The sequence below is a fragment of the Hippopotamus amphibius genome, chromosome 16, assembly GCF_030028045.1.
Source record: "Hippopotamus amphibius kiboko isolate mHipAmp2 chromosome 16, mHipAmp2.hap2, whole genome shotgun sequence".
Classification (NCBI taxonomy): domain Eukaryota; kingdom Metazoa; phylum Chordata; class Mammalia; order Artiodactyla; family Hippopotamidae; genus Hippopotamus; species Hippopotamus amphibius.
The window spans coordinates 506,628-526,772 of NC_080201.1; the positions used below are offsets into that span (position 1 = coordinate 506,628).

The 20,145-nt window shown below is 53.3% G+C and overlaps 1 protein-coding gene across 15 annotated transcripts in view; it reads left to right on the forward strand.

Moving 5' to 3' along the window:
- ANKRD11 (ankyrin repeat domain containing 11) overlaps positions 1-20,145 on the forward strand; it is a 153,846-nt gene that overhangs the window by 60,314 nt on the left and 73,387 nt on the right. For 5 of the 15 annotated variants that reach the window (XM_057711387.1, XM_057711389.1, XM_057711374.1 and 2 more), the window contains exons 2-5: positions 717-798; positions 12,119-15,741; positions 16,349-16,512; positions 17,339-17,430. The exons of 1 other annotated variant lie outside the window; for it this stretch is intronic. Coding sequence is in view for 1 of the 14 variants with exons in the window: in XM_057711388.1 (XP_057567371.1) it covers positions 790-798 (9 nt within the window). In the remaining 13 variants the exon portion in view is untranslated. Of the gene's footprint in view, positions 1-716; positions 799-11,004; positions 11,098-12,118; positions 15,742-16,348; positions 16,513-17,338; positions 17,618-20,145 lie in introns of all 15 variants that reach the window. 9 more of the 15 variants (XM_057711380.1, XM_057711378.1, XM_057711388.1 and 6 more) reach the window with 5 other exon arrangements.

The following is a 20,145-nucleotide window of genomic DNA, read 5'->3' on the forward strand; positions in this document are numbered from 1 at the left end:
TCTCCTGCAGTGACCTGGGATCCTGGGAAGCTCATTTGGTCTGAATGATGGTCCTTTGCCGTTGAGGCTGGATCCCTAGGTCGAGGGAGAGAGAGGGAGTGGGGTGGGTACAGGGTAGCAGGGACTGTCGCGTCCGGGGGCTGCAGGAGCACAGCCTGAGGCTGGGAGGGGGCCTCCAGGCCGAGGGCGGTGGACGGGCTGGCTGTGGGGGCTTTGTGAGCCAAAGGGAGAGTTCAGATTTTATTCGGAGTGTGACAGGGAGTCCGTAGAAGATGTAAATCCGTAACTTTGACAGAGATTTACTTTGTGAAAGTAACTTTGACATGTCAAACTGCATGTGAGGTGAAAGTCTGTGGACGGCCCTTCCAGAGCCCCAGTCCTCAAGCGTCTTCTCTGGGAGAGAATGGCTGGCCCATCAGAGTGTTCTTTCCCTGACTGGGCCTTTCTGGGCACTGCTGTCCAGGAACCATGATCGAGAACAGACTTCAGCCTGGGTAGCGCCTTCCCACAAACCACCCGGTGTGAGTGTCCCTTCTGGCGTAATCTCCCTTTACAGCTCAGACCAGTCAGACAGACATCCTAAAAACCTCCTGCTTGTCTGGAGTTACGCCAAGTGAAGGAAGGTTGTAGTATGGTCCACATGGAGAGAGACTGACATTATGTAAAGAACGGAGTAGACGTTATTTACAGGAGCTAACTTGCCTCTCTTGTTTCAGAGCCTCCTCAGCACTGCTCTAGGACACGCCTCTGTTGGATTTAACGTACAGTCCGCAGCTGTGGCCTTCCGCGATGGACTCGGTAAATGTTTTATTGCATTGCCTCTCTCATCAGTTTGTGTTATTTTCATTGGTTTGTAAAAAGAAGTTTCAAAATAATTCTTCAGTCTCCATGCTGGTTCTCTTGGGTTCGATAGGGTTCTGGCCAAGTGTTCGGATTTTGTCCTGGAGCTCACTTCAGCACAGTGCCTCCGGGTGGGAGGGAGCAGCTTGGGGTCCGTAGGCAGCAGCCCTGGTGTCCCGGGAAGAGTTCTGTGGACACATGAAGACAGGTGGGCAGCCTGGCCTGGGAAGGAAGTGGTTTCTTGTCAGCCGCCTTTATCTTAAGGGCTCTGTGCCCAGGTGGTCTGGAGCCCATGCACAGGACCTGCCTGCTGAGCCTGTTCCATGCTCTGGGTGTGTCGCATGTGCCATCTGAAGACTGTCCCTCCTCCTCTGGGGAGGCAGGCGGCCTGGCTGTGCTCTGCTCTGTGTCCTGTGTGCAGGCCGGCTCGTAGCCGCGTGCAGTTTTCCTGAAGTGTGAGGCCAGCGTGTGTGGTTGGTGGGTGTGGAGTGGGCTCTTGGCTTGGTTGCCCTGAACATTGCCTCCTCCTGGGATCCCTGGCACAGTCGTAAGGGAGGAGGGGCAGCTGCTCTCCTGCAGCCTTGGGCCTGACTGGCACCCGTTGCTGTAGGACAGAGTCCTCATCCCTTGGGAGACGTGTCCCGTGAGCAGAGGTTCTTTTTTTTTTTTTTTTTTTTTTTTTTTAAATAAATTTATTTATTTATTTTATTGGCTGTGTTGGGTCTTCATCACTGCACTCGGGCTTTATCTAGTTGTGGCGAGCAGGGGCTGTTCTTCGTTGTGGTGCGCGGGCTTCTCATTGCGATGGCCTCTCTTGTTGCGGAGCATGGGCTTAGTTGCTCCGTGGCATGTGGTATCCTTCTGGGGCAGGGATCGAACCTGTGTCCCCTGCATTGGCAGGCGGATTCTTACCCACTGCGCCACCAGGGAAGTCCTGGGCAGAGGTTCTTTTCTTCTGATCTGTGGATTGATAACAGTTGGAAAGAAAATTCTTGACGCCTTTTAGTGTTTCATACCTTGGCCAGGTTTAAGTGTTTCAAAGCAAACAGTCTCAGAGTGCATTCTCTATTTTGTGTTGCTGTTTCTAGCAGACAGGAAAGAAACCTTTCCTGCTACTTAATCTCACAGACCCCGAGCTTTATCTCAGCCGTCATTGTATCCGGCCCCTTGGAAATGCACCTGGCTGGCCTCTTGGCGGAAGTGTTTCCTTGGAAATGGGAATGAGGTGTGATGGAAGGAGATCTCAGTCTGAAGGGTGGTCTGTGGTTGGAGAGAAGCCAGCCTGGCCAGCAGGGTGTGGGCGGTGCACCGTGGGGGTGCTCCCAGGGCTGTCTTCCAGCATCCAGCTTTGCTGTCACAGACCGTGGAGTAGCCTTGAGAGACTTGGCCCAGGAGGGGCTGAGCTGGGGGCAGGGGGGCAGAGGGGCAGCCAGGCCCACCCACACCTGCAGGCTTGAGCCTGGCCTTTGTTTGGAAACTGTAACGTTGGCCTTAATGTATAACCAGGAAAAACAAGATGCTGCTTAAATTAGGTTATCAATAAGCATTTGGCAATCCCAGATGAAAAGAAAACAAGTAATCAGCAACTCTGTGGACAGGTTCCTGGGCTGGCCCGATGGCTCAGGTGCATTGCGAGCAGCAGGTGTGTTACTATTTGGGAAGTTTTCTGACGTGTGGAGGGTTGGCTTTTTGACAGTCAATCCCATGGCAGTAATCCAGGGTGTTTAATGCCATTTATCACTTTTTTTTAATATAGTTTTTTTTGGGTGGGGATGCTGAGTTGTGTCTTCGTTGCTGCGTGCGCGCTTTCTCTGGTTGTGGTGAGCAGGGGCAACTCTTTGTTGCAGTGCTCTGGCTTCTCAGTGTGGTGGCTTCTCTTGTTGCAGAGCACGGGCTCTAGGCGTATGGGCTTCAGTAGTTGCAACACTTGGGCTCAGTAGTGTGGCTCGCGGGCTCTAGAGCGCATGCTCAGTAGTTGTGCATGGGTTTAGTTGCTCCGCGGCATGCAGGATCTTCCGAGCCCGGGGATCGAACCCGTGTCCCCTGCATTGGCAGGCAGATTCTTAACCACTGCGCCACCAGGGAAGTCCCCCATTTATCACTTTTGTGAACCATAAATATTCAGTTAATATTGATGATAATTGTCTTTAAAAAATGCGCAGTGTTTGGATGGAATAGAGATAAAGGTGCTACTGTAACTGCCCAGCAGGGAGGCCGCCTCCTGGGTCAGGGCCTGCATGTGGGCACGAGTTGCCGGAGTTTACACTCCGTGACTTTTCCTGGCATCAAAAGGCACAAGTATAAAAACACAATAGTTTTGCAGGCTCTGTGATAATTTTTCGTTGTTACTCATGTCATTCATTATTTTACATTTTCATTCTGACCACGTGATGTGGAACACGAGCCATTTGGGTCACATCTAAGCTCACCTTTACTGGCAGGAGTGGGCTTGTTAAAGGTCCTTTAGTGTTTACTGCTGTGCTCTCGTCTCCCATCTGGGAGAAAATAGAAGGTTTAAAATAATTAGATTTAGTTTTTGTTTTCCTTTCCCCAGCATAAAACACTAGTTTCAGCGGACGGCTGGTTAATCCTCACTGTGTGTACATCTTTCTTGGTAAAGCACCAGGGTCGGGGGAGAGATGAGACTGAAATGGCTCCTGGTAGCACGTGCTCCGTCAGGTTTCGGTGCAGGTGTGGGTGCTGCCACGAGGGTTGTTGGCAGCACGGACCCAGGCAGCACAGGATGGCCCCGTCGCTTCCTGTGAAACAGCGGTTCTGATTATGTTTCCAAACACGAAATGGTTTCTGCAAGTGACCATTATAGTAATAAAGGCAGTGTCTGTCTGAACAGAGGCTTGGATCTAATGGTTTATGTTTTTAATTGAACACCTCCATTTAAAATAGAAAAGTGATCACTTTTAAAAATTGAAGTATAGGGACTTCCCTGGTAATGCAGTGGTTAAGAATCCGCCTGCCAATGCAGGGGACGTGGGTTCGATCCCTGCTCCAGGAAGATCCCACATGCCGTGGAGCAACTAAGCCTGTGCGCCACAACTACTGAGCCTGCACTCTAGAGCCCATGAGTCACAACTATTGAGCCTGTGTGCTGCAACTACTGAAGCCTGTGAGGTAGAGCCTGTGCTCCACAACAAGAGAAGCCACTGCAGTGAGGAACCCACGCACCACAATTAAGAGTAGCCCCCCCCTCGCTGCAACTAGAGAAAGCCCGTGTGCAGCAGCGAAGACCCAACACAGCCAATGAATCAATCAAATAAAAAATAAATTTATTAAAAAATTGAAGTATAGTTGACGTGTAGTATATAAAAGTTATGTACGTTACAGGTGTACATTATGGTGATTCACAGATTTTACAGGTTATACTACACTACAGTTACTGTGAAGCGATCCCTTTTGACTTGCTGGGCTGTGCAGAGCTCGCTAGGTCTGCAGCGTCCTTGGGTGCTGGGCTGGGCCAGTGCTCGGAGCAGCTGTGCTCACTGTGGAGCTGTGAGTATGGGGGCTGCAGGTCTTGTCAGTGACGGACCAAGCCCCCTTCTACCTGCTGTCCGCGTGCTGGGGGGGAGGGCTGAGAGCAGAGGTCCTGTGCCTGGTGCCCTCCTGACAGGTAATGTGTTGTCGTCTGGTGTTGCAGCTCCTGCTGGCAGGTCTCTCTGTGCCCCTCATGTGGTAGGAGTGGCGATTTGCTGACCCTGCTCCACCCAGGTAGTGGTCTGCCACGAGTGCCGGTGGCGCTTCACCGGCATAGCACATGTGGTTGTGGGGGGCTCCCGTCTTGTGCCTTGGCTGCAGGGTGGCGGGCTGGGTTGGATTTGCAGGTTGTAAGAAGCTTGTAGATCCTAATGCTAATAATACGTTTTCCTTTTTTTTTTTTCCCAGTTACATTTATTTATGAATGTTTGGCTGCGTTGGGTCTTCGTTGCTGTGCGAGGCCTTCCTCTAGTTGCTGCTAGCGAGGGCTGCTCTCCGTTGCGGCGCCTGGGCCTCCCATTGCGGTGGCCTCTCCTTGCGGAGCACGGGCTCTAGAGCGCAGGCTCAGCAGCTGTGGCGCACGTGCCTGGCTGCTCCTCGGCAGCTGGGATCTTCCTGGACCAGGGATCAGACCCGTGTCCGCTGCTTTGTCAGGGGCGCTGCCAACCATTGTGCCACCAGGGAAGTCCTACATTTGCCTGTTTGACAAAGATGTCTGTCAGGATTTAAAAATAGGTAACAAAGCACACTTTTGCTTCTTTCTGAAAGAAATATGCCAGCTAATTACAGCAGTAAAACTTATGTGTTCTGGATTTTTGAGTATAATAAATTTTTGTTGTAATTTTAGAGTTCTGGGGACTAATCATTGGCTAGGCTCCCTTAAAATACATATAAAGTATGGAGTATTAGATGTCACTTAGATTTCATTAAATGCACACTTTGTTCCTATAAAAATTGGCAGTTGTGTTCACACGCGTTCACAGGAAGCTCCCCCCACAGCGATTGTTGGTTGGTAGAACTTTGGTACTCTTATTCCAAGACGTTTGCTTTGCTGGGAGAGCGCGTGCGCCAAGGAGAGCGTTTGGGTGGTAGGCAGGTCCCAGCAGAAAGAGGATCTGCGCCCAGCCCCTGCCCCAGCGCCTGTCCCTCTGGGTGTTTGTAGCTGAGATGCCTCTGGGCTTTGGTGCCGCAGCTGTGCTGGGCAGAAAGGCGTGCGGAGGCTCTGCTCGCGATGGGGGCCGGGGGGGGGGAGGTCTTTGTGGCCCCTCATGTGTCACTTATAATACTGCCATTATTTTCCTTCCATGGTTAGCTACAGGGAGGCTCATGCAGCCGGTGTTCCTTTTATGTGTTGTTGTTGTTGTTTTTTTATGTTTTTTTCTTTTTTTGGCCGCACTGCGCTGCTTGTGCAATCTCAGTTCCTGGGCCAGGGCAGTGAAGGCACCGAATCCTAACCACTAGACCACCAGGGCACTCCCCATTTTATTTTTTAGTACCATCAAATTTTAAAATCTGGCTAATGGGATTTCCTCCAAGTTTTATACTTGAGGGTGAAGAGATTTGCCTGTGTCTGGCTCAGAGTAGAGCTCCACAGGTTCTGTTACAGCTGAGCTGAACTTGACTGCTGGACCATCATGAAATCCCACCTTCCCTTCCTGCTGCTCCTTTCTGTGGCTCAGGGGGCGAGGGCTCTGTTCCCGTGCAGCCCGCTTGGATCTTGGTGGGAGGAAGAAGGCAGGGGGAAGGTGATGGGAGGGGCTGCGGGCCGGCGCCTGTGTCTGGGGATCGACCAGGACAGAATCAGGGAGGTGCCTTTATGGCCAGGCCTCGTTCATGCTAGATTAGATACCTTTTTTTTTTTTAAGTAATTTTTATTGGAGTATAGTTGATTTTCATCATGTTAGTTTCCGCTGCACAGCAAAGTGAATCAGTTATACATACACGTGTATCTGTCCTTGTTTAGATTCTCTCTCTATACAGGTCGTTGCGGAGTACTGAGTAGAGTTCCCTGTGCTGTGCAGTACAGGTCCTCATCAGCTGTCTTACGTGCAGTCGGGTGTATTCGTCATAGAATAGATACCTCGATCGTTATTTGTATTTCCCTTTGGAAATAGGGATTTGTGCCAGATAGGTATTCTTGGTGCCCAAAAAAAGGGGGGTTGGTGGTGGTGGTGATGGTGAGTTTTGTGGTGAGGTTTGCGATATGCTCTGCAGAGAGTGAGGGTGTCCGTTTGGTCCAGCAGAGTCGTCTGCACCATCTCATGGTTCCTACTGGGGCCCCCCCAGCCCTTGTGGGGGACGCCGAAGATGCAGCTCAGAGCTGGCCAGGGTGGCGAGTTTGAAAGGGAAGCAAGCAGAGCCGCGGTCTGGTCCCTGGCCCTGGATGTGTGCACGGCCGTGGCCCAGGGCAGCGTGGGCCTCGAGGCTTGCCAGCAGGGAGGGCAGTGCACGTGCGCGTCCCGTCTCAGCAGCGTGCCCGCTCCCTGCTTCTGTCCACGCGGAGGCCCTGGGCCAGAGCCTGAGCACAGGGGAGGAGGGAGGGGGCTGAGGACGGGGTCTTGGGAAATCGCATGGCACTTTCCATTTCTGACTTTGTGGACCTTTCGTGAACGGGTGGTTTGTTTACTGGAGGAAATAAACCCTGGGTCCCTCATGCACCTCAGAGAGCCTTGTCACGTGAAGATGACAGCGGCTGCAGTTTGGATCTTGGGTGTTTGGGGGGGGGTGGTGAGCTGCATGGGCCGCGCATCTGCATCTGGTTGGAGGGCCGACCATCTGCTCCCGGCACATCCTCCACGAGTCTCCTCCTCCTCCACTGTCTCCAGCTCCTGGTTGTGGTCAACCTCTGTTTAAAATTTGTTCCTGTTTGTTTGTTTTTTTAAAGATTTATTTATTTATTTAATTTTTGGCTGCGTTGGGTCTTCATTGCCATGCGCAGGCTTCTCATTGTCGTGGTTTCTGTCATTGAGGAGCACGGGCTTTTAGGTGTGTAGGCTTCAGTAATTGCAGCACGCAGGCTCAGTAGTTGTGGCGCACGGGCTCAGTTGCTCTGCGGCATGTGGGATCTTCCCGGCCCAGGGATCAAACCCATGTCCCCTGCATTGGCAGGCGGATTCTTCACCACCACACCACCAGGGAAGTCCCAGTTCTTATTAATTTTTTGAGCAAGGGTTATTTTTTTTAGTTTTTTAGTTTTCCTATTCTTTTGAAAAGTTCACTGTCTAGCCCACCTCCCCCCGCACACCCTCTACCCCTGTGTGTTTTTGTCTTGGCCTTGGGCAGCGTGGTAGCGTCCACTGGAGCCACAGGAAGCCCGGGCTGCAGGAATGGGATGGTGAGGCCCCGCCTCCGTGTTGGGGACGGGGGTGGGGAGTGTCTCTGGCAGAGTGTCTGTGAGTTGGGTGCTCGAGCCTGTGGAGCTGGGCTGTACTGCACCCCAGTCTAGCGTCTCAGGTACAGTCTTTGGGGTTGAGGCCCATGGAGATAGATGGGCCCGGGTAGAACAAAGGTTTGCAGTCAAGCCTGGGGTGGTGTAGTTGGAGAAACCCTCGTTTGAGCCTTTTTTATGGGAAAAGCTATAATCAGGTGTGTAAGCTTATCTAACCTCCTTAAGCTAACACCTCAGTTTTCTTTAAAAATCCCTTTTCTTTGTGTTTGAGGCTCTTCTTTTTACTCTGCTCCGCAGGACTCCTCTCAGGCGTTCTTCATCTGGTCTCTGGGTGGGGTCTCCGTTTCCTGTGGCCCACTCGGGAGGGATCCCACCCAGGAACTGGCTGCCGAGTTGCATCTTCCAGCAACCCTGAAGGTCTGTGAGGGGCATGGACACGTCAGACACCTTTGCTTACATTCTTTTTCTTCTCCTACGAAATCCAAGAAAGTAGATGACATTTTCCACATTTTTATTACACAAGTCTAGGCCTTACAGATGTTGCACGGTAGGGTTTTCATGGTTCCATAGCTGATCCGCGGCAGACTGAGCGTGTCGCGGGGTCCTTTGTACGCTAACGCGAGAGATCACCGTGCTGGCATCTGACTTGGGGGAAGGGGCAGGAAGTGAACGAGTGGCGTGCTGGCGTGTCCGCTCCAGGCGCTCCTACTCCCTGGGTGCCTCTGTACACTTGCGCCACGATCGTGCTGCGTGGAGTGTGGTGGTGGGGGCGTGTGGTGTGTCTGGTGGGGGGTGTGTGGTGACTGTGTCTGGTGCGGGGGCGAGTGTGCTTTGCGGTCCAGAGCACCTGGTCTCGAGGGGTGTCCTGCTCACGGTGCTCACCTGTGCTTTAGAGTCAGGAAACGGGAAGCGAAGTGCACAGCTGGGTTCAGGGCCTTGGCGGTTGTCTGGTTGGAGTTTTGCTGGAGACCCATTGGGTTCACTGTGGTGCATCCTGTGCGTCGAACAGTCCTGGGAGAACGTGTGAGGAACGCGAGCCCCGGGTGTGGGCTCAGTGCGGGTCCTGAGGACTCTCGGGGAAGCTGGCAGTGCACTTCCTGACGGGGAACTGACGGCAGCCTGCCCTCGCACGGAATCAAGTCTGTCCCCTGGAAGCTGCGCGAAACGTCCCTGCGTGAGCACAGGCTTCTCTCAGCGGCTCTTTTGCAAGCGTGCCCTACCGAGTATTTTCTCTTCCCCTTATTACCTAAGTAGAGCATCTGTCAGAAGCTAGTGAAAGTTATTTGAGAGCACAGATTCTGGGGGAGAAGAACTTCTCAGAAACTCGTTTAGAAATAGCCATAGAGAAGTTTTTTTTTTTTTTTTTAGAACTTTTATTGAGATACAGTTGACATACAGTAAATGCATATATTTAAAGTGTATAATTTGATATTTTTTTCTTATTAGTAAAGCCATAGAGAAGTATCAAAGGAGAGTATTTTTGCCAGCAGCCTCACCAGGCTAACCTGGTGGGTGGTCGTGCCCGAGAACCTGTGACGGTGGCCTCGGGCTGTGGTCTTGACTGCGACCCTGGGCTGGTGTGTGGAGAGGAGAGACTGAGATGCTTCTTTTTGGAAGTTTGGTTTCAGTTTTATTTAAGACAGCAAGCTGCGTTTATGGTTTGTGGTTTCCACTCGGTGGCTCGCGAGTTTGGTCCCCCCGCCCCGAGCGGGGCTGTGGGCAGGGGTCTGTGGTGCGTGCACAGGGCGGCTCTTGGCGGGCAGCGCTGTGAGGGGCGGGTCTCCAGGTGGCCGCGCGGAGCCTCGGGTCTTCGGACAGCCCTGCAGGTTGGGAGAGGGGTGCTGGCCTGGCTTTTGTGCTCTGGAGGTGCCCCCGGGGAGGGGCCGCGGCTCAGTGCCTGCTGCCGTTTGCTCCCTGTCGCCCAGACCCTTTGAGCCCTGGCTGCGGTTTCTGCAGGACACTAGGGGGACAGAACAGCGTTGTGTGACTCAGCATTCACGCCGGAGGCTGCAGGGAGGGACCACACCGCTGGGTGCGGGGTCCGCCTGGCGGAGTGCGTGCCTGGTCCTGGAGGCCACGTGCCCTTAGATGTGGTGGGACGGGCAGTCTCTGGGACTGGCCAGGAGCAGGGGCCGGGCTGGGCTGACCCGGCAGATGTTTCCTGTCCACATCCTGACGCAGAAGGAGAGAGAGCTCTACCTGTTGGCATGGGGTTTCCTCGAGCTGCTTGACCTGAGCGGGTGCCGGGCCTTCACCGTGTGTCACTCAGGGATCTGCGCAGCTTGAGGGGCAGGTCCCCTTTCAGGTGCCTGTTTGCAGCCATTGGGGGCCTCCTGGTCCTGTGCTGGGCTGAGAGTCGCTGGGGGTTCGTGGGGAGCGAGTAGGACCCTCAGCGGGCCTACCCCTTCCCCGATGCTGCCCCCATCCCTCTCCAGGGGCGCCGCCTGGGCTGTCCTCAGCCTTTTCTCAGCTATCGAGGCTCTTTTCTCATGTGCTGGGGCCTGGAGCCTTCAGAGTTTGCTCAGACTGTTCCCAATTGTTATCCGTTTAAAACAAAAAATAATTGTTTGGTTATTGATGGGAGGTTGGGGGTGGGTGGAGTCTGGGGCAGAAGGAGGATTTGGGGGTCTCAGGGAGCAGAAGTGCTCCCAGGAATGAGCTGTCTTTTCACCGCACAGCGGACGCAGACTCCCCTGCACACGCCTGCCCGGCAGTTGACAGCAGCCTCAGTCTCAGGCTGTGTTGTGGTTGCTGAGGTTACAGAGAGACTGCAGTCAAGGAGAGAACCCCTATGTTTTCTATAAAGATGGGGTTGAAGTGTAGGTCGCCAAACATAATTGTATGTGACCTTGCTTTCTTTTGTCGAAAGGGCGGTTTTTCAGTGCGGTGAACTATAGGAATCTTCTCTTTATTCTGAGAGTCACACTGTTTGGAGTCTTAGTTAGGGCTCCTCACGATTGAAGTAGCTCATGCATGTTGACCAGAGCTCCGTGCATCAGTTTGCTGGGGCAGCCGTAACAAACCCGCACAGCGAGGGCCCCAGACCACGGAGACCGACTGCCCCCCAGTCCCAGAGGCCAGGAGTCCGAGACCAAGGTTCCGGCCCAGCTGGTCCCTTCCGGGGCCGAGGGAGGATCTGCCCCAGGCCCCTCCCAGCTCCTGTGTTTGCTGGCGCCTCCGGTGCTCTGCGGCTCGTGGAAGCCTCACCCCCATCTCTGCCTCCGTCTTCACGTGGCGTCTCCCCGTGTGCGTGTCTGTCTCTGTGTCCGCATTTCCCCTTTTATAAGGACACCAGTCGTACTGGGTGAGGACCAACCCCGATGATTTCATCTTGACGACGTCCGCAAAGACCCTGTCTCCAAATAAGGCCGCGTCCTGAGGTACTTGGGGGTTATGGTCCCAAAATAATCTTTTTTGGGGGACACAGTTTAAATAATAACGCTTGTTAGTAAATAAAGTTAAATATAAAGAATAAAATAAAAATCGTGTGTAATCCTACCACTCAGAGATAAAGGTACAAATTAAACGTTTGGATATGTTACATACTTTTCACAAAACAGGAATCAGACTGTATGAAAACTTCCATATTCTGCACTTTAAAACCTGGCATTAACGTCCCATGACATGAATCTTTAAATCGTGACCTTTCGTGACTTCCTGGTCTACAGAGCAGCATATATGACGTGTGTGATGAGCCTGTGATTTTTCACAGTTTCTGGAAAAGGGACCTTTTCCCCTTGCACCCCCCTGCCCCGCAGCACAGGGTGTCTGCTGAGCCCGGGGAGGGTGGAGCCGGGGGACTGGGTGGGGAGCACGTGAGGTGGAGGGGCTTCAGGAGGTGGGAGACAAGGCTGGGGGGGGGATGGCCCAGCCTGGCACAGCTTCCTGGGGGCCTCCTGGCCCAGCATGGTGAGCTTCTGGCAGCATGGTCACCCTTTTTTTTTTTTTTTTTTTTTAAAAGTCTATCTTTTAGAGTAGTTTAGGCTCACAGCAGAATTGAGCAGCAAAACACAGAGATTTCCCACATACACTCCTCCCCCCACCCCAGCAGAGGGGGTGATCTGTTTAAAGCAGTGAACCTGCACGGACACAGCGTCACCCAGAGGCCACCGTCTGCGTTCGGCTACCCTCTCGGTGCCGTGGGCTTGGGCACGTGTGTGATGACGCGACTCCACCATCGCAGCCTCACCGAGACTCACCTCACTGCCCTGAAGCCCTCGGTGCTCCGCCTGTTCACCCTCCCCTCTCCTCACTGTCTCCACACGTCTGCCTTTCCCGGAATGGCGTGTGGTTGGGCCTGTACTGCCTTTTCAGATCGGCTCTTTCACTTAGAAATGTGCGTTTAAGGTGCCTCTGTGTCTTTTCATGGCTTGATAGCTCATTTCTCTTTTTTTTTTTTAGTGCTGAATATTAGTCCATCGTCTGGATGTCCCACAGTGTATTTATCCATTCACCTACTGAAGGGCATCTTGGATCACTTTTAATTGTCTCTCTGGTCTTCTCTGATGGGAAGTAGACAGTAAACAAAGCCCGCTGCTGAACTCTGAACTCAGCTCTGACCTCTCTGTGAATTGCCTGGAAGAGGGGGTGTTAACTGCCGGATGCTTGGGCCGTGTGGTCCCCCATTTCCGAGAGCCCTGGACTGTGCAGGATGTTGCTCCAGAGCGATGCAGCCTTCCGTTCAGGGAGCACCTGAAACGCCTCGCGTGGAAACCGTCCCCACAGCGGTGACACACTGCGGAGCTGGTGATGGGCGACAGGGAGAAGGATGGCCTCGGGCTGTGGTCTCCTGGGGTCTGAGGGTACGCACCCCAGTCCAGAGGCGGTGCAAGGCCCTCGCTGGGCTCCTTGGGAAGTCTGTATGCCTCTCCAGCCGGTGTGCCTTTGCCCATACCACTTAATTTTCCTTTCAGACATGAGACCAGTAGTTCTTAACCTGGGCTTAGAACACATAGAGTGTCATGGGGTTTGTAGCTATTTCAGAATGCTGCCGAATTCTCCAGATGCAGCCCACACGCGGCGTTTTCGAGAGTGAGCTCTGCCCCGGACTCAGCAGTAGGATTGGCGCTCGGGGCCCTGAGCCACGTTCTGAAGCAGAGCCTCGCCCGGCGGTTCTGATAGCGGGCTTGGGGGCTGCTTGGACCTGGATCCGGCCCGTTCACCCCTGTGCTGCAGCCTCACCGCTAGGCCTTCATTTCCCCGGTTGTAAATGACATGATTCTGGATCCTTTTCACCTTGACATTCAGAAGATAGTACTGGGTCAGGGTCTACGAAAGGATGCTGTAAAATCTGAAATGGTGCATCTTATTCTTGCCGAGCAAAAAGGACAAAGTCCCAGTTATCGCACGGGCCCCTCGTGTCGGTGTGCACGTCCTGTAGCCAGTGGGCGCGCTCTGCTGGCCTCCGCACAGGTCAGGTGGAGGTGAACGAGCAGACGGGCCCACCAGGCGGGCCAGGCCCGCCTCCCTTCTCCAGTCACCTCTATGCCCCTGACAGGGAACCATGGGGCCTGGGGCGTCCACTGCCACCAGGGAGACAGGAAGCTGACGCTTCTTTGAGAGAAACGCTCAGATTTTGTATATGTTCATCTTTTCTCTCTTCTTATCTAGTTGATGGTGATCTGGTGGGATCCAGGGAGTGGGGCACACGGATTAAAGGGTCTTGTTGAGGGTGAGGGCTGGGGGGGTGTGTTGGAGTGGGGGCCTGGAGTAGCTGTCTTTGCTGCACACCCATGTTCCTGGGCTCTTTCATCACGGGAACTCCTTATGTTGTAAACACAGAGGGGCCCAGAGAACTTCTGTCTGTATAGGGACATCTGTCAATAAAATGCCCATTTACTAATTTCATTTAAAAGTAGGAGTCATAAACCCATTGCATACTATTCTAATTAACACATCCTTGCTAAAAAATCACTGTATATTCCAACATGAAAAACTGTCATATGTTGCTTTTCTTAAAATATACCCAAAAAAATGTCGTTGGAACAGGGAAGAGTATTGGAATAGCTCCCCCTCCTCCTGAACCGTGCGGCTCGCGGGGTCTTAGTTCCCTGAGCAAGGCTCGAACCCAGGCCCTGACAGTGAACACGCTGAGTCCTAACCGCTGGACCGCCAGGGAATTCTCTTGAATAGCTTTTTGATATCATCCTGGAGATTTTATTTGATATGACACTGAAACCCAACAGATGGGTCACGTGGGGATGGTCAGTGGCTGCATGGGGCCTCCGCTGGGTCACAGGTAATTCTTCTCAGCTGTGACCGACCCACGGGTCTTGCTTGCACGGTGACCGGACCTTTCACCTGTGTTGAATTTTGCAGCCTTGAGTGTTGGCAGTTGATCAGCTGTGGTTCGCTCAGTTATTTCCATCTTGCAGATGCCTTTTGTTTTGCTGCTTTTGTTTCTGTTGCCTCTAAGCCACCAGAAGCTGTCTGCTCATGGAATTTTCCAAAATTCTAATATTTGACCACATGCTTGAATTTTAGCGTTGGCAATAAAATAGATCTGGTATTGGGACTTCCCTGGCGGTTCAGCGGTTAGAACTCTGAGCTTCCAGTGCTGAGGGCTGGAGTTCGATCCCTGGTCGGGCAGCTAAGATCCTGCAAGCCTGGGCTGGGGGGATGGGGGTGGAGAACACAGGAATCAGGTCAGGTGTTTTCATTTTGTTCATTTCCTAGAAACAATCTGCCAAATACCCCACCTGTGGAGTGTGTGCGTCCGTCGTCCCTCTGTATGGCAACATCCCTGCACAGCGCCTTTGCAGAGACGGCTGTGATTTGGTGCACAGCAGAAGTGCTTCATTGTGCTTCTCACACTTTGTCACGTAGGATGTGGAGAGGGCAGGTGTGAGGAGGCTTGGTATTTAATGGAGTTAACAATTCATTGACTGATGGTTCGGCATGGAGCTTCGTAAGCGAGTTGGACCATCGCCTTTGCATCATGAGCACAGATGTCACCCCTGCTAAAAAGGCAGTGCTGCAAGGAAAAAGTTTCAGAAGAGTTGCAGGCATCCCTAAGGGTCCCTGGACCACATTTTGTAAACAGCTGTACTAAGCTCTTCAGCCTGTACGAGAAATCGTAGTTGAGCAAATCAGGTCGGCCTCCATGCTTGTCGGTCACTCAGCATTTCACAGCCTTAGGGGAGGGCGCCCATGACCTCTCCCCGGTGTGAAAGCTCACGAGTTTGTGTGCATTTTCAGGGGGCTGCTGATTCGGTGGACCCTGGGTAGTCAGCACCCTTCCTGTAGTTCTCACAGGAATGTGAACACTGGTCCCCCCCTTTAAAGTAGGCCTGTGTGTCTGTCTGCGTGCACGTGCTCACAGACTCTGCACACATCCTCAGCTGTGTGTCGACGCCCTAAGTGCTTCCCTTTCTTTGATCTCCTCTTTCGTTGCAGATCAGCAGCAGAAGGCGGTGCCCTGCGGCCGGGCTTCCTGTGTGCCAGCCGCTCTCGGGGGCATGGACTCTGCTCCCAGGACAGGTTGCTGGGCGAGGTCCAGCCCGCTCCTCCGGCAGTGCAAAGCCCTTCCCTGGGCCTCATCCAGCTTCCTTGCGTAATTCTTCCTGCTGAGAAGCTGGCTGCAAATTGACCGTACATCTCATGGTTTAGACCCTGATTCTCTTGGATCATGTGAACCACATAGCTGACTCCTGGCTCACCGTGGTTTTCTGTTCTGTAGTTCAGCCTGGTCACTTGATCTAAAAATTTGTCTTTGTTTCTCCACATGTTGCAGATGGTTTACGATGATCTGGATTGCAATGCCTCGAAATATATCGGGGCACGTTTGCTGGTGTGGAGAACTTTTTAAAGTTACACAGTTGTGTACACTCAACTTTTATTAGTTTTTTAAAACATTGCTATCTCTCAGTTGACTGTGAAGGGACCTTGAGACTGACGTTCTAGCGGTGCTGGGGCTGAGCTGCTTTCATTGGAAGTGAGGATGCTGGGCCTTTCCCCAGTAACTCAGTCACTTGCTGGGTGTACCTCTGCAGGCTGTGTGCTGTGAACTTCTGATGTGCCACCCGGTAAGCACCTTTAATGAAGTTTTTTTTTTACCGTAAAAAGTGATCTCTTTCAGGTTTGACTGAGATGAAGAGGAGAAAATACTGTTCATTATCTGTCAGAGACCCTTGTGTGTGGAGAGGCGTCTCCTGCTTATGAAGAGGAGCGTGGCACGCTGGGCAGAGTCGAGGCCCTCTGTTCCCAGGGACACGAAGCCGTCTGAGCGCGCGCCTGTGCTGGGGGCCGCCGCGCCCTGCCCAGCGCTTTCTGCTGCGGGCTGCCTCCGCTGCGTGGGCTGTGGCTTTGCTGGACCCGCGTGGCCAGAGCTGTGCGTCAGGACCCGTGGCCGCTCTGTGGAGCTTCCCTTATTTGTGGCCCTCAGAATTAAACCAGCCTCTACCATAGCTTTGTTTGTGATTCTTTTTTGGCATAAACTTTGGTTCAGTCATGCAAATCAAAATGGTAGTTCTCACTGTCTGACATATTTCCTTTTAGTTAGTAAATATTTACCATCTCTGCAGGATGCCGTGTAGCACTCAGCTGGGTTTCCAGCGTGGAGAGCAGTGGCCTGGCTGGGCTGCTCACTGCCTGTTAAGCCTGGGCCAGCTGCTCGCCCTTTAATCCGTACAGGTCCCCTGCGGCCGGCATTCTCACTCCGCCTGCAGAAGGAAGGCAGAGTCTCGTGTGTCCCCGGGACTCCAGCAGCCCCGGGGCGTGCTCCTCCGTGAGATGGTGGCATCACCTGTGAGCACGGATGCATTTCAGGACATTTGAGTCTCGCAGAAAGCTGTCAGGTGCGCAGAGAGACCTGCCAGAGGTGCCCGTGGCGGGGTCGGGGGAGGAGACACCATGTCTCTTGGGGATCGGGCTTGCCCAGGACTCTACCGAGGAGGTAGCTTTGAGTAATAAGTATAATTAGGACAAACGGCTGTGGTATTTAGAAAAGGTCTTTCGGGTGAAGGAATCAGTGAGTCTGCGGTGAGTCACCCAGTGTGTCTAAAGGTTGGGGCACAGGCAAGGTTGGGCCCAGGCCGGGGGCGTCTCGGAAGGGGGTGGGGGGAAGCCCAGCGAGGCAGGCGCAGGCCCATCTCCAAGGCTGCTCTGGGGCTTTGGAAGTGGGGAACCAGATCCTCCGTGCAGGGACTGGAAGGATGGTGGTGTCGCTGCAGAGACGGGGGACACAGAGAGAAGGGGCTGATGGGAGGAGCAGTGTTTGGGCATGAGGGACTTGAGGTGCCAGGAGGAGAGTGGCTGGGCGGCCCGCAGGCAGCGGAGGCCGGGGGTGCCCGCGGGGGTGGGGGTGTGCCCTGGGAGAAGCGCAGGCAGGAGGAGGGAGGCCACGCAGAACAGGCCCCCAGAAGCATCCCAGGGTAGCAGAGCGTCTCGAGCGGGCAGGTTTGCTTTTTCTGAGATAAAAAGTAAAAGTGTTTTCTCCGCCGTAAGCAGTAGATTCTTTGCATGGATGATGTGTGGTTATCTAGGTCATGTTCCTGTTTTGGGAAATAAGGTGCCTTATGCGCTAATCTGTACATTGTTAAGTATTTAAACCTCATAGTAAGTTTACATGTACGTCTCTAGCTCACATGGACTTTGTGTTTACCTTTTTACTGGCAATTTTAGGGTCTTTAAATGGTCTGAAGAGCCAGTAACAATGATGTGCTTTAGACGGAAGCCTCTGCCGAGAAACCCGAGACATGTGCTTTCGTTTCCAGGTATGCGTGGTGAGGCTCGAGCAGTTTGGCCACCCCCACGTAGTGGTCACTTTCACTTGCTTCCGCCTGAAGTGGGTCTGTCTGTACTCTCTGTCAGCCACCTAGCCTGCCGTCTGTAGAGCTGACTTCCTTCACTCTTGGGGAGTGTGAAGGGAGAGACCAAGTGAGCCAGAAAATGGCACAACCGGTGAGCAGGGCGCTGGTGGCGGGAAGGGCTAGTGGCCAGAGAGCGGTGCCCCGGGGCCTGGGAGCTTGCAGGTTTCTCAGGTCCGCCGGGCTGTGCTGGGCAGGGTGAGGGGCCCCAGAGCGCCGTGGCCGCGGTCTCCAGTCCACACGGCTCTGTTGGGGTTGCTGCAGACCTTTGGGGATGTCTCTTTTCTAATTCAGTTGACACATTTATGTGTCCCCAAGAACAGATGTTAGTTTCTTCAGAGCTGTGTGGATGAAGGTACATTGCTCGACTTTCCCATGATTCCGGCTTGAGTGGGGGAGTGGGGAGCCGGGAAGGGGGGTCCTGTTGGACCGGAATCAGGGCCTCGGCCTGACTTGGGAATCCCTTTCTTGTGGGTCTTCACAGTTGATGCGGGAGCATTCTGTGCATTCTTTGGCTTTAAACTTTATGAACTGGGGACAAGGGAAGGACACTATGGACAGGAAGGGGCCAGGCTCACCTGGGTGAGGGTGCTGGGAGGGTTCCCGGCGGGGATTCGACACAGGCTCACTCGAGGTGGTTTCCTTTCTCCTGCAGTGGGATTGCTTAGCCTCTGTGTCCGGTGCTGTTCACTGCGTGGTATTTGGAAGGAAGCAGTCCCGGGCGGTTTTCTGCTCCAGGAGTTGGTGGGTCAGAGGTACAGGCTCTGGGCTCCTTGGTGGCCCTGGACACAGGGCTGTCAGTGAGCCTGTCTGGGTCGCTGCTGGCAGTCTCTCCTCCCGGAACCGGCCCTGGTGCCTTGTATTAGCTAGCCTGGCCCCTTGCCTGGCGCCCCCTTTGCCCCAGGGCCCCGCCCGGCACACCTGCTGTGCTTAGCCGTCCTGGTGCCTTGGCCTCTTCCAGTCTCATGTGACTGGGTCAGTTTTGAGGACCACCAGCGAGGTGTTCCCTGGAGAATGTCCTCCATGGGGTTTGTCTGGCTCTTCTCCTTGGGCGGGGTTGTGGTTTGGGAAGGAGATGACCACAGAGGACACGTGCGTGCTGATCACGTGCAGTCGGGGTGCTGGCTGGCACCGCAGCCACCACCGCAGGCTGGAAGCGCCCCCAGGCTTCCAGCTCGGGAAGTGTTCATTGCGTCATGTGAGAACATCTGAGGGGTTTGTTTTGCTTGATGTCATCTATGCTGTCAAGACGTATTATTTTCTTAAATAAACCTTTGTCACTTGGGAAAGGATCTGCTTTCTTCACCCACCAGACGGAAGAGGTAAACTGTTCCAGGTCACGACTTGCACTTTTGTCACTATTTGTGTCCTGAAGTTCTTTCAAAAATACTCTTCCCTGGCACGTACCTTTTGGGACAAAAGGCCACAGACCCAGTGTCGGCAGCTCTGAGGCCCCTCCCCGAGTTGCAGCCTTCCTCCTGGGGGTACCGTCTGGACCATGGTCGTGGAAAGCCTCGCCCTGCCCGGGAGCTGTGCTGGGTTGTCACAGCCTAGAAGAGGGGCCGGGCCTTGAGCGCCCGGAGCGGCCGTGTCCTTGCAGCTGGGCCTTCTCGCGGGTGTGACTGCCTGGGACGCGGCGTCCGGGGAACTGGCTATGCGGCTGTGAGGAGGCGGACAGGTTCCGTGGACTGTCCTGCTCGTCACATTGTTAAAAATGCGACGTTGCTTTGCTGTACAGCAGACATTAGGACAACATTGTAAATTAGCTACGGCTGAATAAAATTTAAAAACAACATGACTTTCTGCATGAGTTCATTTTTGTGTTCAGCCATTATGTTCATTGAAACCTTGTAGTGTGGTTCTTCTTTCTTTTAAATACATAGATTTGTTTATTTCCTCATTTATTTATTGGCTGTGTTGGGTTCGTTGTTGTGCACGGGCTCCTCATTGCAGTGGCTTCTCTTGTTGTGGAGCATGGGCTCTAGGTGTGCAGGCTTCAGTAGTTGTGACATGTGGGCTCAGGGGTTGTGGCTCACAGGCTGTAGAGCACAGGCTCAGTAGTTGTGGCACACGGGCTTAGTTGCTCCGAGGCATGTGGGATCTTTCTGGAGCAGGGATCGAACCCGTGTCCCCTGCATTGGCAGGCGGATTCTTACCCATTGTGCCACCAGGGAAGCCCTGGAACCTGTTTTCAAAGAGCTACAGCAGAAGATAATAGAAGGGTTTCGTTTATAAGATGTTAGCTTCAGAGCTGCCTACAAAGCATTTAGTTGGTGTTTTCTCAACTCAGTGGTCTGGTTAGAAAATAATGAAGAGAATAAAAGTTTACAGATAGCATAAAATGTTTTTTTTGTTTGTTGCTTAATAGTTGGGAATTGCATTTCTGCAGGCAGAATCGGGGTGGCTTTGGGTGCTGTTAGGTTGCCTTCCCTTACTTGGTTCGTCTCTTCCTGCAAACCAGCCGACTTCCTGGGAAGGGGGGTCCTCACTGTGGGGAGGGCTCTGGCTTCCCTGGTGCTGGAGGACGTGAACGTAGGACTCTTTTCTCGTTTTGTAAAGACTAATGGGGCACACAAGTCTCAAGTTTCCTTTTTATGGCCTGGAAGCTCTCTTCTCGCTTAC